The sequence below is a fragment of the Argiope bruennichi genome, chromosome 7 (assembly GCF_947563725.1).
Source record: "Argiope bruennichi chromosome 7, qqArgBrue1.1, whole genome shotgun sequence".
Lineage (NCBI taxonomy): Eukaryota > Metazoa > Arthropoda > Arachnida > Araneae > Araneidae > Argiope > Argiope bruennichi.
Genome location: NC_079157.1, coordinates 61,189,184 through 61,207,285, shown reverse-complemented (window position 1 = coordinate 61,207,285; position 18,102 = coordinate 61,189,184). Strand labels below are relative to the sequence as shown.

Below are 18,102 nucleotides of genomic sequence, written 5' to 3'. Positions count from 1 at the left end.
ATTCCTCCACTTCTATTTTTTATGGAAAAGAATCAAAATCATCATCTTCTGATTCTTCTCTAAGCATTACATTTTGTTTCTACCTCCACACTTTTTTTTTTCTGTATTTTGTGTCAAACAGTATCAAATTGTCATTAATAACAAACTTTAATCTGTGAAAGGTAATATGAGCATAGATCATGTGATATATTTCTCAAAATGTCAGTTGTTAAAATGGCATAAAATAATGAATATTATTGATGGATTAACATTTCCGGATTTAATATCACTTTCTATAATAAATTATTCCAAACGCATAAAAAAATGCATTTTTTTAACAATAAAAGCCTATTTCTTATTACCTTGCAATGAAAATTGTTATGGGTAATTGAGAACACTTATTTTTTTTTCTTCAAGAGAAAATAAAAAAAGATAGCCATTATATCAAAAATTAGATCCAAGAAAGCAATAATGTAATGACAAGTGACAGTTAAAAACTAATTCATGTTGATTTATACAAAGATATAAAATTATCCTGATATAGATTTTTTTAACCTCTCTAAATATACAAAAAGAGGAAAAAAAAAAAGAAAAAAAAAAGCAAAGAAAAGTAAATGAAAGAAATATAAAACATTTTCAACAGATTTCTGGATTCTTTGAGACCCTTTCAGGGATGAAAAATCTGATATAATATATATATATATATATATATAGTAATATTATCTGGTATGATTTTGTAATTTGGCGATTTTTCCCTCGCCCCTTCTAAAAGTAAAATAAGTATCTATGAGACTTCATATATGGACCCTTAAAAATAAGCATTTTTTTGTCCTCTCATATTTAAATAATTACATACTTTATTTATATAGAATCAAAGATAACGTAATGATAATGGATAAATATAATAGCAAAAACTATATCGCAAATTCGTATATGATTAATAATTGTAATGAAAAATACACAATGAAATAAATTTTGAAACATCAAAATTTCTCAAAAAAAAAAAAAAGTGGTTTGATCTATTAAAGAACAACTAACTTCCATAAATTAAGCTTTTCGCACTTCAAATCAGCAATGTTTAAAAATTTGCAAATAATAGACATAGCACAAAAGAAATGAGCAATGACTTTATTTTTCAATGAATGGTTATACAATTATACATGTTACATATATGAAGAAAAATGTCATAAGCTTGGGTGTGTAAAAAAAGAAAAAATTAAATTAAAAAAATCCTTAGGGCTTCCACAGTTTTAACAAACCATCTTCACTATATGTGCCAATAAGATTTTGATGTGGATGGTGGCTAATACCAATTACATCTTTCTCATGAACCTATCGAAATAAAATGATAAAAAATTCATCAATGATTTGAAAAATAGATTTGATACAACATAGTCAAATATAGCATTTGTCCCCCCCCTCCTCCCCCAAAAAACACAACTCAACCAATCAAAAATAGATCTATTATTTCAAAATAAAAGAACATCAAGAATCTAAAAACGGCATTTTGCATACTGTTACAAAATATTGTTTTATATAAGCTTACATTAGCTAAAAAGTAAATGGGCTATAAATCATGTAATCATTTAACAGAATCAATAACAAATTTACAATTCTGTTTTTAACATGATATTCTTAAAATGCTAGCATGCTATTTGCAAACTGCAACAAGTAACATGCATGATGTAATATGAAAAAATTCTTCAAAGTACTCTTTAAAATTGGAACCAAAAGATACCAAATTTTAATATAATTGCTTGTTAGGTAATAAATGCCCTATAAAAGTTTTTATTTTATTAAAAATTAAACAAAATTTTAACATTCTTCCTCAATAACTTTGAAGCATATAACAGCATTCTTCAAAGTACTCTTTAAAATTGGAACCAAAAGATACCAAATTTTAATATAATTGCTTGTTAGGTAATAAATGCCCTATAAAAGTTTTTATTTTATTAAAAATTAAACAAAATTTTAACATTCTTCCTCAATAACTTTGAAGCATATAACAGCATTGAAACAAATTACTCTACTTAAAACCTTTCTTTTAAATGACACAAATTTGTTAAACTCTTCAAAATTTTGTTTAGACACAATTTTGTAAGAATCCTTTTTATTATTTTATTTACTATTTATTTATTTATTATTTATTTTATAAATTTTAAAAATAAAGCACAGACAAACCAAACCTTAAATATTAATAAGCTAGTATATTTTGGGTAAAAGATTTAAATCGTTTCAATATTCTTAGTTTAATCAGCAACATGACTTATGATTCACTTTATATCAATGTCAGGTATTATCATTAAACTTTGAATTTAGCATTTTAGCAGATTTCAATATCTCTAAGCAATTTTTTTACATTAGTCTTTTAAAAATAAATAATAATAAAAGGCTTTACAAGTACATTATTCATTAAAATATTTACATAAAAATATAGATGATTTCTATAGTTATTGCAGTACAGTAACTTACTGTTAGAGTTCTCTCCAGTTTGCCAGTGGAGGTAGAAAAGCAATATAACACGAAGTCTTCACCAACACAATATATCCATTCACCCCTAGGTGATACTGTACAGCAAACGAAATCTCCACCCTCTCTTTTACCACTGGAGAAACTTCTTACAATCTATAAAATAATGCAAATTATGTTTTTAACTTATAAATGCAGAATTTCTATTTTTATTTAACACCAATCCAGTCAATTACTGATTGTAAGGCTTATAATCGATGAGTTTAATTGATGAGTTGAGTGCAAGATCCATATTAGTCATTGATATCATGATTATGAATGTGGAGATACATTATGATTTTCCACCATATAGAATGTACAGTGAAGTAATATTTTGCCAATTTTTCTCAAAAACAGAGACTGCAATAGAGTAGTTGGCCATAAGTCATGAGTTTGTCATAAGCTTTTATATGAAATTAAAATGGTGAAATCAGTCCAGTGGTTGGAGCTGGGTGGGTTACTGTTGCACAGGTTTTCTCAATTATTTTAAATATATAGATTATTTAATTGCCCTATTTACCAAAATATTTTACGATAAGTAGAACAAAAATACACAAAATTATATAGAAAAATTATTTTGTGACAAGCTATAAAATGAATTAATTAAATATTTTTATTAGTTTATTGAACAAAATTTTTGAAACAAACTATTACTTACATATATATTATTACATTTTCATTTAATAAATCAGATTAAATAGTTTCTTTTTTTAAAAAAGGTAACAATATTTGATTCCGTAATATTCATATATTTGATCAATGACAGAAAATTAATGATAAAATAGTGAAAGTAACAAATTAAAAAAGGGAAAACAAATTTTGAATACTTACCTGACCCTGCATGTTCAGAATGGACACAGTATTTGATCTATTGCATACCACAAAATGTTCAGTATTTTTGGGTAAAGCATGAACACTGTTGACAGTTATGTCAATACCACTAGAGCTTCCAAGAGATTTGAAAGTGTTGACACATTCAGTGCTCTTTATATTCCATAGTTTAACAGTTCCATCAGAGCTAGCACTCAAAATATTGTGCCCATCTGCTGTAAATATAGCCTCATTAACAAATGAAGTGTGACCTCGAAATTCTTTCAGCAGTTTTCCTGATTTTAAACCATGAACTCTAGAAAAAAACAACGACGAAATGATACAGATATTCAACAGAAATACATGTTACAAAAAATACAAAGTATGTGTTTTTATTAAAACAAAATTAAAAAACAATAAATTTGAAAGTATATTAAACACAAGACTAAAAAACATTTACCAGAGAAATTTCTAGAAAATTGTTCTGTAAATTAATGGATTTATCATGCCATTATTTGAAATATTACACTGTTTATTAAAAAAGATCATTAAATTATTTATGAAAACTTTTGATTTTTAGTTAATACTCTATCTAATAAACAAAATAAAATTAATTTTAACTGTTTTTAAACTGCAAACGATAATTAATTGTAAGAAAATAATCATATAGAAATCTTTGTTATAAGAAGTGCAAAAAGTTACTATTAAAATAGATATGGGGGAGGAGGGGAAGATAGAAAGGATTTAAGATTTTTCGATTGAAGGTATAAACATAACATTGACAGATTTCAATACAATCATTATAATAAATTTGTCAAGGTGTAATTGAGAATTTTGTCATTTTTAAAGATAGCAGTAAGAAATGCACCGAGATTTTGAGTGAAAACACAAATTCAATTTAACACTTTATGAATTGCCTATGTTTCAATACTTCATTATATAATTAGGTAGATATAAAATCAATCTGAAATATCTTGAAAACATTTTATTTCAGAAATTTCAAGCTCTAATAAAGTCAAATTTATATATATATATATATATATATATATATATATATATATATATATATATATATATATATATATATATATATATATATATATATTGCAGAAATTTCCACTATTTAATTAGTGTACACAATTTACCAATGCTATTGTGTTTTTTGAGTGAAAATGTTGTTACATAAAGGTATATACATCACTTTTCATAATACAATTATTTTAAAAATCAATGCAAAACTAAATTTAGAAATATTTTTACAAGAAAGGAAACAAAGAAAATGTGCAGCTACAAAATTGTTTAAATTAATGAAATTGTAAAGGCACAAAACTAGTGATGCAATAATTTGGATTTTTTTTATTTTTTATTTTTACCTGATAGTTTGATCAAAAGAAGCACTCAAGAGCTGACTGCTATCTCTAGAAAACTGGACACAAGTCACACCTTTAGCATGGGCCTTCTCAAATCGTCGTAAACATTGACCAGTTTGAATTTTCCATACCTAAATTGGACAAAATACAATATATAACAACTACAATTTAAAATAGTTTTGGAAAACTGAAAAAAGTCTTTTTATACATATAATTATTGTAAACAATTAAAAAATTTTTGATCATATTTCTAAGCAGTGGTATATGCATAAAAATCATATATTACAAAGTTAAATATATAGACATTAATTTGATCTCTATTAATAATGAGAATGAGTTTGCTAGTGTTCTACAAGACAAATTGTTAAACTTAGAGTCATCATATTTATCACAGATGTATTTTGGACAGTAGGGACATGCACTTCAAAGTGATTTTTTAAAATTTTTTAATTAAATACTGAGCACATTTTTGGCACTTTTCATCTATGCTTACCAGGAATATGATCAAATAAAAACTTATAATTAAATTATCTTAAAATTAAAATCTTCATATTAATGATATTCATTTATCTGCTATGAAATTGCTTCTTAAATTTTGATAATTCCTAAAAAGTATTTTTATGGAATATTTGTATCTATTTCATTATTGAGATGAAATTAAAATCTTTTTCTTTGCCTTTACAAATATTAAATGTGTTCTTTTCTTCCATTACTGTAAGTTAAGGAATGACGATTGCTTATTCTCTTCTCATTCTTTGATAATGTCACAGTAAAATTTTACTTTCTAATTTAATCATTCTTTTGTGTTTAATATTTAAAAAAGTCCACTAAGATATAAAGTATGATATCTAGTATGCTGAAGAATTATAATTGCTAATTTATAACACTTTTTAAATTAATCTTCACTCCAAAATGTTAATAGGCATACTCATAAATTACAAAAATGTGGTGCATTAATTTAATATTGGAATTTACAGCTCATTTTGGTTGAGGAAACAGAAAGTGTAGCAAAACCACTGTAAAAGATAAAGCCGGAATTGACCAAAGAGATGCTTTGACTATCATCATAATATAATTTTATTTCAGTAGAAAAGTTTGTGTACATAATAAACAGAACAGGTGGAAAGTTATGTAGATAATATGGCTTAAATTATTTAACTTAAATTGAATTCGTACTTTATTGAGAGTAATCATAACTATCAAGAAATGAATAAGATACATCAAACACAATCAATATTCCTGACAAATCAACATGTTTTCAACTTAATAATAAAAAATACAACTTCAATAGCAATGTTTTTTGAATAAAACACATGCCATGAAAGAAGTAAAGGAATAAATTTAAAACAAGATAAAAATGAACTTTTTACCAAATTCTTATGTACACAGAATGCTACCTACTATAGATGAAGCAAACAGTATAAAGAAATTATAGTCAGATCATGTTTTAAAACATATTTTTAACAAATGTACATACATATTTTATATTTAACCATAAAAGTAATTAGGTATTTATTTATTATTTTTCAATACACATATGTTTTAATTAACTGAATTGCAACATGAAGATTTAAATCTTTTTTTCATTCAATATTTCAGGATCTAATTTATTTTAATTATAAATTTTATCAGAGGAATATTACCTTAATTTTTCCATCCTGGCTTCCTGATGCTAACATTTCAGAATCTCTACTGAAGCACAGACATAAAACAGCATCGTCCATCATCATAAAGTTATCCTAATAGGAGAAACAGTTTAAAATTGAATATTACGGGTAAAAATAAATGATCTAACTATAAATCAAAGAAGCATTCTAAAAGATAAAATATGTCTTTGAAGAATTTGGAACATCATGGTAAGAAATAAAATTACAACATCAAAAGAGAATTATACTATATGGAGGAGGTGGGAGATTTAAACGAATTCATCTGAATTTCTAATAATTCCACATTCATATTCTAGAAAACTTCTAATAAGACTTTGAAAAAAGAATAAAATAATCATTTAAAAATAACTTCTGTAAATATATATTTACAGGTTCTTGAAATAATATAACTGCTAGTAAACAACGCTATCAACCCTACAAGGGTATCATTTCTTACAATGCATAAAATCATATATCAAAAATTTCAATAATTTGAAATCCGCCAGAACTGAAAATTCATTTGATGTTAGGAAGTAAGAAGCAAAAAAAAAAAAAAAAAAAAAAAAAATTTAAACTTCATAATTTTTTTAACAGTACTTTCATTGATTCAAATAACATAAAATATAATTATTTACATCATTTAGAGAATTTTACCAACTGAAAGTATATGATTATCTCTAATGAATTAAAAACTGGTTCATGGATCATGATTAGAGTATAACTTTATAGATTCGTTTTGAAGACACCTTTGAAAAACAATCGAAATTGCTTTGATTTTATGTAGTGACAAACTATGACTAAATAGCTAGTAAATGTACAATATTATAAAAATAGTTTTCACATTAATGGAAGCATTATGCAAACATTGCCTGTTAAGTGTTTCAGTTCCAAGTTTTACTTTTCTATGAGTAATGGGATTCAATCTTTGTCCCTGTAGTTAAATAAGTTTTTTTTTTTTTTTTTTTTTTGAATATATATTTCTTTATTTACTTAAAAGAACAATAAGAAGCATAGTCATTGTTTTAAATCTTGCATAATATATATTGAATTTCTTATATTGAAGGTAATTTTTTAATTGCCATTATTTTATGAGTTTTAAATTCTTAAGAAATTTTGAAGTTTAATGGATTGTTAATTAAGAGATAAAATTGGATGGTATATTCAAAATAATTTCAAAACAACATTTAAAACTGATTAAGTCAGTTTAAAAACTTCAATTTCTAATTCAATAACAGAATTAATTAAATAAAATTTTACAGCAATTTTCCACTCAATACTATGCCAATTTTGAGAATTTTAGCAATGACAATAGATTTTGGAGGAGTCTATTGGTATGGCATAGATAGATAATAAATGTCTGGTCTAATAAATAAAAATTATTATTACACATATCTTTCAAGAGAGAGAAAGAAAAATGCATACATTGGCCTGATATTTTAAATCCTTCCTAATCTTTCCTGTAGTGAAATTCCATACTTCTATGAAACCATCTACTGATCCAGTAACCAAATATTGACCATCAGGTGAGAATCTTGCACTTTCAACATGAGCTTTTTGTCCAAATTTGATTTGTTTTGAAAGTTGAGTAGGATATTTTTCTTCCTCCTGTTCCTTGATGGCTGCTTTACCACGGAACAAATCGATAGTTGTACCTATGGAAGATTTTATAAATAACCTTTAGTATATAATGCAAATAAAGCCTCGACAATGATTTTAATTCAAGATAAAAAATAACAAAAATCTTAAAAATTGGAATATAAGAAAATTATGATTCAAAAAAATGTGACTATAAATATTATAGAGAATGTATTAACTATATTTAGAACAGAATAATGAATTATTTTAATCTAAATCATTCACCATTAAAAAAAGCCTTCCCCTTTGTAACTTTTATACAATTAACTTTCCTTAAATAATTTAGTTCTATAATTATATATATATATATATATATATATATATATATATATATATATATATATATATAATAGACAAAAGTAATAAAAACCAAGTTAGTAGGAAAATCAAATTAAACCAAATAAAAAAAAGAAGAATCCAGCCCGAAGACTTTTTCAAGGGTCAAGCACGGATTCAAAAAAAGGGATTTTTTTCTGTGAAGGAATGCAGACTAAAGAGTCTAACAACGATTCCCTGTGACCCGAAAATCCCCTGACTTATTAGACTGTTTAGTCTGCATTCCTTTGCAGAAAACTTGGTTTTTATTACTTTTGTCTCAATTCATCTGTGTTTTAGAAGTAGCTGCAATTGAACTCTCTAATTACTTTGGTGTTTTTCCTGTTCCTTTTTTGGCTTTAGTTTGAATAAGAAATAATTTTTAGTTGCGATTCCAAAACTATATTTCTTACTTTAGATTGGTTACTATATATATATATATATATATATATATATATATATATATATATATATATATATATATATATATATATATATATATAGAGAGAGAGAGAGAGAGAGAGAGAGAGGGGGATAATTATTAAGAACAACAAATCCTACATCATGCATTTCTTCATAAAATACAACAGTATTCAAAAATCAGAATTTATATTTAATATGGAAAGACGTCTGATTAAAGTATTAACAGAATATACGTGCTAGAAGTTTTTTCTATAACCTTGCAAAATAGAATAAAATTTTTTGAAACCAATATTATCAAAAGAATGGTACTTTTAAAGAAATAAAATTAAATTCCCAATTTAAGCTGAAATAAAAAGAAACACATAATAAATTAGGTAAGAAGAGGTACAGGGCAACATAGATGTAAACAATTCTGTTCATGAGATGCTCTGACTTGATGATGATGAAATAAGAGAGCATATATTAAGAGAAAGGAGATATATGAGGAAGAGGATGAAGATAATATGCAAATGAAGAAAATTATAAAGATTAGAATACAAATTTTAAGGGAAATTCATAAAATCTTACAAAGTATCATCATATTCATAGTAAATCTTTAAAACTACATTGACAATCTTGTAAATAGGCAGATATTTAAAGCTAAATGCTGTCATATCAAGATATGTTTATGTAATAATACGTAGTGATTTAAAATAAGTGTTAAATTTTTTTTCAAAACATAAAATAATATTCACACACACATATATATATGTATGTACATTTTTAAAAATATTTTTTAATATCTTGCCATTAAATAGAAAAATATAAACAGATAAGTTCTAGAAGCATATATTCAATTATATAAAGGAAAAAAAAATCTTTCAAAAATCAAGAAAGTCATGTTGCTGTCAGTTCAGAAAGATTCTTCTGCAATATTTTAATAGAGAGCACTACTAATACCTTTCTATGTCAATTTTACATAAATTAAATTGTAAAATGTTAACGGTGCCCAACAACACTTATTCACAAAACGTAGAATATATTTACCTGGAGGTAAAAGACCTTGATGTTGCTGCCATTTCAAAGCTTGACCCAGCAAAGCAAGCAGACGAGATGGCGGTACTACACTCACTTCACCTGCTAATGATTGAGCAATAGCTGCTCTTCTACGCTCTTTGCTACTTCCCTCAGGATATGCCTGAAAGTAAAATATTATTTGCAATGCTATAGGATGAAAATATCCTTTAAAAAAATTATGAATATTTTATGTTATGTAAACATCAACATTTTGAAGTCCGGTGCCATAGTGGTAGCACTTCACGCACCCAATGCACAGGTCTAAGGTTTGATCCTCGGGCTAGGCAAGGTCGACTCAGCTTTTCATCCCTTCAGTGGGTCAATAAATTGAGGACCAGGCATGCTCGAGAACTAAACTTTGGGGGTTCCGCATTAGGTGACCACCTAACTGGGACAGATGCCTTGCACTCCAGGGTCCTTGGTCAAGAAAGCAGATGTGGGCACTGTAGGCCTTGGCCCACAAGGGCTGTCGTGCCACTGGGTTTAGTTTTAAACATCAGTATTTTACAAGAAAAATTGCAGAATACTACTCAATTCTACAAAATTCTATGAGTAAACAAATCTATCAAATATTCAAGAGCGAATAAAAATTACAATTCAGAATAAAGATGAAATCAGATATGAAAAATGACAACATGAATAATCAAAATTCAATTCTCAAAACCTTAAAATCTACAAAAATGTGCCATTGTTAAATATATTTCATGAATCACCCCTCCAACAAAAACGATTATAAAACATTATAAGAATTCTAGAAATGAACTCCATATGAGTTTAATAATATAGTACAACTTGATTAGAACAAAATTTTTAACTTGAATTCATCAGCATATAATTCAAAATTTCTTCCTCGTCTTTTGATTTTTTAAAATTAGTATAATGGGGAAAAATTTATCTGCAATACTAATTTATATTAAATAATTTGAAGTAAAATCTAAGAATTCTTTTCATTTGTAAAATATCTCAACCCCGAGTTTACCATGCATGTTTTATCTTACATGGAAATATCTCTACTAATAGTAAAGATGTTGTGTGCATATGCATTGGTGCTTTACAAGCCAGATCATTTGACTTAAGATTGCCAATCTTGGCATATTCATATAGTTTGGAGGGGGGGGAGTGAAAAAATGCAATTTTGAGATACATATTTGAAATTTTAATTAAAATTAAGTAAAAATTGGCATTTCTCATCAAATATATATAACAACAACATCAAATATATATAAAAATATAACATAAAAATATATAACAAAAACAAAAATTTTTACTCCATCTTAAAATCCAAAAAATTATTTTTCAATAATACCAATTTAATATTGCACAAATTCTTCCAGAATTTCAGCTACTTTTTTGCCTAATTTTCAACACTGTTGCCATAGTTTCATAAAATTTTTAGTTGTATGATTTTTTTTCCATTATTGAAAACTAAGAAAGAGGGATTTTGTTTAATATCTGTATAATTCACATGATGAATAAAAAAAATTAAGTTATAGTAATATGAAAGAATACAAATAAACAGGCAATTATGAAATTAATAGCACTATGATGTTGTAGGGTTTATTTCTAAGAGAAATGGATTTGTATACATAATAAATATAAAATATATAAGATAATTTGATGCTTAAAAATAGTTTGTAATGTAATCATGAACATGAAGTTATGTATGAGATTTAATTGAATTTAATGGAACCAATAACCCAGAAAATCAGCTGGTAGCCAATGATGGCTAGTATAAGAAAAGTAATAAAAATTTCTCCCATTTAATAAAGTCTTAGAACATTAGATATACATTGATGCTTAATCTTATGATTTATTGAGCAAATACTGTATTCAAAGTATTGTATATACTGTTTACCATTTTTTAAATTATCATTTTATTTTTTAAACTTATTATCTATTTAATTATTTTTTGTATTACTTATTTTAATATTAAAAATAAATCACTGGCATTTTTAATTCAAAATCTAATTCAAATCTTTTTTCTAAAATCTAATTTTCAGATAAAATTTTAGTGAGATCCCTGAACAAACAAAGTTGCATAAAATTGTCACAAATCTGATAAATAAAATTTAAATTAATATATTTATGATGTGTATATATAAATTCCAACATATCTACCTCATATGTGATAAATAAAGCATATTTTTAGACAGCTAAAATAACTATTAATAGCTGAATGTGTAATTTATATTATGCTTCTCATATCAGTTTATTATAACATTGTAGTATTTGTGTATAATATTAGAGCTTCTTTGCACTTATATAATTTAAACTAAATAACTTTATTTCAAAAGTAAATGAAGATTTATGCAATATAATTAAGAAATAAGAGAGAAAAAAACCTCCAAATATTATCTTCAGAGGATAATGACAGCTATGATAGTTAAAAATTAAAACTAGAATAATTCAAATTATAAGATTAGTATGAATTTGATTACAAAATAAAGGTTATCAATTATCAAATTAAAAGAAATTTAGCTAAAACTTATTAAATTTCCTTTCCCCTAACTAACTGGAATAAAAGCAAATTTTTAATACAAAGCAATAATTTAAAATTTATTTATGGTTTTTAAATTAAAATTATATATGAAACAACCACAGATTTTATTAATATCTATATTTTTAAAAGTTAAAAGTCATGCTTTTCATATCAGTACCAATGATTCTTCTAATAATATTATTTATATATAGGATTAATTCTAAAAAATCGAGACATTTTTAAGCATTAGATACCTGAACAGCTAAAGATACCTAATGAATACATGTGGTTGGATTGATTAGATAAAAGTAGTATTAAAAAGATATCTATGACAAAAAAAAAAAAAGTAATCATACATGTGTAGCCTAAATCTTCCAAAAGATATACTATAAGAGGAATATTAAAAATAAATTTACAGAAGATAGGATGATACAAAATTCCACAATTATCTAATTAAATTTTCCCTTTTTAACTTATTTAATATTTAGTTAATTTACATTAAAAATCTTAATTATTTAAATCAAAATTATATAAATACATTTTGTCTAGTGATATCAATTACATGAAGTTGGATTATAAAAAATATATATATGTAAGAAATTTTAAATAAACACTTAACACACAACTTATAAATATGAATGTGGGATACTGGATAGATAGTGATAATGCTTACATTTACATTATTAATGGCTTTTAATTACAAATTACATGCCCTTTCACCACATAAAGTATATGAAAGAAAAAAACACAAGTTTACAGATTCCAATATTTTTTATAAAGAATGCATTTTATGGATCTACGATTTTTCTAGAATAGAAAATATTCAATTTTATTCTTCAGTAAATACATAAATAAAATTAAAAAAAAAGGAAATTTTTAATAACTTTTTTAAAAAATTTTCTTTGATAACATTTTTGGAAATACAGTTTTCTTTTCAAATTGTTTCATTTAGTTTTTCAAAATATCATATATTTTATCCTGTATGTACAATGTAATTATTTTGTATCTTTTATCAGCTCTTAAATTTGGTAAAATGCAAAAATTCACTAAAAATACTTTAGAGTAAAATGCTTTATTTTAAAAGCAGGCATGATAAAAGGTAACTCAACTTCACATGAAATTCAATTTTTCTGAAATTCATATTTTTTAACCATATGAAAGTGAATTAAAATTTTAAACAATTAAGCATTCTCTTTTAATAGCGTACAGTCAGGAAAACCAATATTTTGGATTAAATGCCAAGAGTCAATAATTCCATCAATTAAATAATATTAATTAATTTTTATATAAGACAGTTCTATATCCAGTCTCTAACAAAGTTGTTATATTTAAAAGACCAAGCAATGTAAAATCCAATTACAAAGATAAATATAAAACTCACTTCTCTTGGATCGAAATAAGAGCGCAACAAAAGATTTTCAAGATGAGTATGTCTTTCAGGTGCTTCTTGTTTTAATTTTATCATAGGATCAGTCTGGCGCAGAAGAGAACGGGCAGCACCAAGTTCTCGAAGTTCAATAAGTTCTAAAACAACCTATCAAATAATAACATGCAGGAATTATTGAAACAAAAATGCTGATAAAATATATAATATATTTAATAAAAATAACTTCATTCTATTAAAAAAAATAACAATACATCTCTTTAAGAATAAATACCTGTTCATATAGATCAATCAGCTTTTTGTCAGGTAGTTTCAATGACTGAACAACTTTTAGTACAGTGTCCCAATGCCCATTGTTAATATCTTGAATGAAACTATCAACACTATCTACAGTGTTTAGAGATATAGAAGTCTCATCCTAAAAAATAAATAAGTAAAATTAAAAAAATACATCAAGAGTGTTTTACTATAGTACTATAGTTTACTATAGGAAATAATTAATTTTCATCTAATTATAAACATACCTGTAAAGTTTGTAATGTTCTGAATAGGTTATTTTCTTTCAAGTATTGCTGAATAAGACGGATGACACTAAAGGAATATAAAATTTTTATTAAAACATTTTCTACAAATTTAAAGCAAATCAAGAGAAGAGATGCATTTCTGAAAATAAAATAATAGCAATGCTTACATAATTATAATGTGATTACTATAATAATTGAAGCATTTTGTATGCAATACTATAAAATCACAATCCTATGACTCAAATAAAATTATTATTTTTACTCAAAATGCTTTAATTACATTTATTTCCAATTTTCATTTACGTTTATTTACATAGAATCTTCTAAACAAATTTCATTAATATTTGACAAACCTGAGACATCAAAATTTTGTCTGTGATCTCTAAATCTCTGCTGCTCATATTTGTATGTTGTCAGAGCCATAACATTAAAAGAATCAGAAATGCTATAGCACACATATGTCATTTTTATCCCAACCCTCCTATAAAAAATAAAGTGCATTGTTTCATTGATTTCTGTTCCAATCTTCTTCTTGCTCCCCCAAGAAAGTATAGGAAGTAACACATGTAAACATTTATAGATTCCTAGAATTTCTAAATAAAGAAGAATGGATGGGGTTAAAAAGACCCCATGTGTATGCTGACAGAATACGTAACTGGGAAACTTTACATGTCTATCAATTCTAGTAGTCTTAATTTGATTCTGAATCTGAATTCTTTTCAGCAGCCTTGAGTTCAGGTATTCATCAAATTCTGTATTCAAGGAATGTGGCTGTTGGAAAGGAATATCTGTTAATTCATTAGAAAATCACGTTTTACTCTATTGATTAAAAATCTTTTAACATTTCTCAAAAACTTCAATATTAAAATTGAAAATATTAAAATTTTCTAGATCAAACAAGATATGGTTTAAATCATAATGAAGAATTGTTGATATTGTTATATGAGAAAATGTCAGAACAGTTCAAAACAGCTTTAGAATTAAAGATTCACATTTTTATAGGTTTTGGTAGATTTTAACTTCATATATCTGAAGGTTTAGAGAAAATTCAGACTGTTTAATTTGAGAGATTGTTCAAATGCTAAGAATGAATTAACGTAGGGAATGCTAAAGCAGTTCTGTATATAATTTCGGCAGATGAGCAACCCTTTGATGGCAGATCTTATGCTTGAAAGAACAAAAAAACAAGGCTTTCATACATGATTGAGATTCCAGTAAAGGATGTTTTGGACTTAATTTTAAAGCCAAGTAAGCATGCCATTTGCCTGCAGATGACACATAGTAATAATATGCAGACATGAAAAACAGAAGTAAACCAAAGTTTTAGTGGTTGATACTGTTGACTGATCTTCTAACAGCACTGCTTCAATCTATCAAATATAATAATCAAAGATAGGAAGTAGAAATTTGAATCCTTTGCAAATAGGTAATGGATCAACCAAATTTATTTCTCAGGGATGTGATTGTTCAAGAGGTAAGAAAGAGGAAATGTGACACAAAACAATAAATGAAGAAAAAACATGCAAAAAGTATGAATTAAATAGTTAATATACAGAAAAAGTTATCTAAACTACAGATGGACATTTCTCTGTAATTTGACAGTTTTGCAAGATAGAATGTGGAAGGAAATGCATTTTTTCTTTCTCTCTACAGCAAAAATTCTATATCATGTGATAAATTTCTAAAATTTCTTTATATTAAAAAAGTAGAAAACTAAAGATCCAAAATCCTGATTTTTAAATCCTGGAATCTGTGTGGAGGTATTTCAAAATCTCCCAGAACTGACTACATACGCCTATGAACTTTAGATAATTGGTGTGATAAACATGTTCAAGTTCATAGCTGACAGTCTTTATTCATACTGGGCTATACAAAATGTTTTGTTATCAGTTTCATTGCAGATTTTATTTCAAGATGAGATGCATTATCAATTGATAAAAATATTTCTGCCAAAATTCAGCAGGTATACATTGATGATTATAATTTGTAGAAGTTTTGCAGGAGATTTTTTTGTTGCTGTCTGGCATAGGATTTTATAAGATTTTTAAATTTGTGTTACTTCTCAGTATCTCCAAATCTTCTTTTTCTTGAGAGTTTGCAAGTCTACTGCAAATGGTACCTGTATGTAACAATTCTCCACATTGGTGACCTCGGACAATGAACCCTCAACCTTCGTACAGCTGTTGTGGTGCCATCTATCCACAGCAAACCAAAGTCGTCAGACTCACTTGACGTAGCAACACTAAAAGGTCACAGCAACGCAAAGTCGTCAGGCTCACTTGACGAGCAACACAAAAAGGCCATAGCAACGTAAAGTCGTCAGACTCACTTGACGCAGCAACAGCAACCACTCACTCCCGCTCACCATAACGTTTGGCGATACTCAAATGGGTATGGGCGCATTAGAATCAACAGCTACTACATCACCACTCAACAGCCATATTGTTCGTCTCGCCTCCGACTCACTGGAGGGAGAGTCTGTGGGGAAAGCTTATAAGCCAGTTAACAGCTAGGCTACACAAACAATTGCTTTTGTATTGTGGTCATGTTACTCGGCTGCGAACCACAAGGTTGGAGGTTCTATCCTCACCCATAACAATCAGCTACAACATCAATATATGATAGTTATCTAACTTGCTGTAAAATCCAAATCTTGTTGAAAGGCAAATGTTATTGTTTGGTCATCCTTATATGTTCTAAAAGATTGTCAATCCAAGATTTATTTAAGATGTTTCACTTCTGTGTAATGGTAATAGTTCTCTATCATAGATACTATATTTTCTTTGTGTTGCAAAATTTTGGAAACAAAACTTAATTTTTTTTTTTGTTCACAATTTGGTGTAAAATAGCTGTTAACCAAAAGGCAATATTAGAGGCATCAGTTGTCAGTGGTATTTTGGCAATCACTGGGTGTACGAGCTAAATCTATGGCATGGCCATCTTTTTAAGCTTGGAAAGCTTCTTGTTTCCTCCTAGTACCTTAATATTAACAAATATTTTTAATTTAATTGCTACTGAATGGAAGATAGCATTAAAAAAAACCTAGCATTAAAAAAAATACAGAAACTTGGGGCAAAGGGGAAGCAAAAAAAAAAAAAAAACCCTCCACAATATTTTTAGAACAAGATATTAATGGTATATTGGAATTATCCCGTCAACGCTCGCGAAAATGCACCAATGCAATCCTATCCTAACTCGCTACCTTTTGGCAATAATAACATTTGGGATAATAACAAAGTACAGTATTAATATCCTAATTAATCCTAAATTAACAATATAGGCATCCCTTTAAAAAAAATGTTCCAAATAATGAAAAGAAAGGCGGACATTTTAAAATTAAGTGTCGCAATGTTTTTATTTTTGAACTTAACTTTAATACACGGCTATTACTAATACAACACAGCGTTAGTATTTAATGTATATAATCGTTAACAAAATAGTAAAGAAAAATTGAACTTCTATTTAATTTTGATTAAGGCAACAAAAATTGTAAAATTCCATGTTTCTTATAATTCTACAAGTTAACGATTTCATCAAGAAGAAGCAGAACTATTTGTAATCACAGTAAAAATTTTTCAATGATAATAATAAAAGCCCTTTACAAAATGCTAAACTATAAGTAGAAAAAAAGTTGCTTACTCAGCTGATTCAATTTCAATAGACATTGTCACCTTTAATAATTTTCTGACTTTGAAAGTTAGTAAATTTCACTTTACTGGCTGCTTAATAACAATTCGCACACAGCGCAAAATGCAAACAAATACATCAATTTATTTCAGTTCATTTTAATTTTCCTCTAGAAGTTTTCCAAGATGATCTTTCGATGTTAAATTTTCATAATTGTTTGCCATGTGAAATAATGTTAGTTAGATTTTAATAAATATTTTCAAAAATGAATCGGTTATTTTATTTTTCATTATTAGAAAAAAAAAAAAAAAAAAAAAAAAAAACCAATGGTTCAACTTTTACTGTC

The 18,102-nt window shown here is 26.4% G+C and overlaps 1 protein-coding gene across 1 annotated transcript; it reads right to left on the bottom strand.

Moving 5' to 3' along the window:
- Positions 1-1,092: 1,092 nt before the first annotated feature.
- LOC129975661 (WD40 repeat-containing protein SMU1) lies at positions 1,093-17,908 on the bottom strand. The gene is made up of 11 exons (XM_056088769.1): positions 17,769-17,908; positions 14,130-14,196; positions 13,880-14,023; positions 13,603-13,755; positions 9,713-9,863; positions 7,736-7,965; positions 6,311-6,406; positions 4,671-4,798; positions 3,319-3,613; positions 2,452-2,604; positions 1,093-1,311 (listed from the first exon to the last, which is right to left on the bottom strand). Exons 1-11 carry the CDS (start codon positions 17,792-17,794, stop codon positions 1,213-1,215), a joined length of 1,542 nt encoding a protein of 513 aa, XP_055944744.1. The 5' UTR covers positions 17,795-17,908; the 3' UTR covers positions 1,093-1,212.
- Between the last annotated feature and the right edge of the window lie 194 nt (positions 17,909-18,102).

What these genes read in the sequence shown, in the direction of transcription:
- LOC129975661 (XM_056088769.1), bottom strand. Translation starts at nt 17,794, where the DNA reads ATGTCTATTGAAATTGAATCAGCTGA. An exon ending in ATTTAAAATATCAGGCCAAT is followed by an intron (nt 6,407 to 7,735) that starts GTATGCATTTTT and finishes TTCTCCTATTAG; the next exon opens with GATAACTTTATGATGATGGA. An exon ending in TTCTGAACATGCAGGGTCAG is followed by an intron (nt 2,605 to 3,318) that starts GTAAGTATTCAA and finishes ATTATTTTATAG; the next exon opens with ATTGTAAGAAGTTTCTCCAG.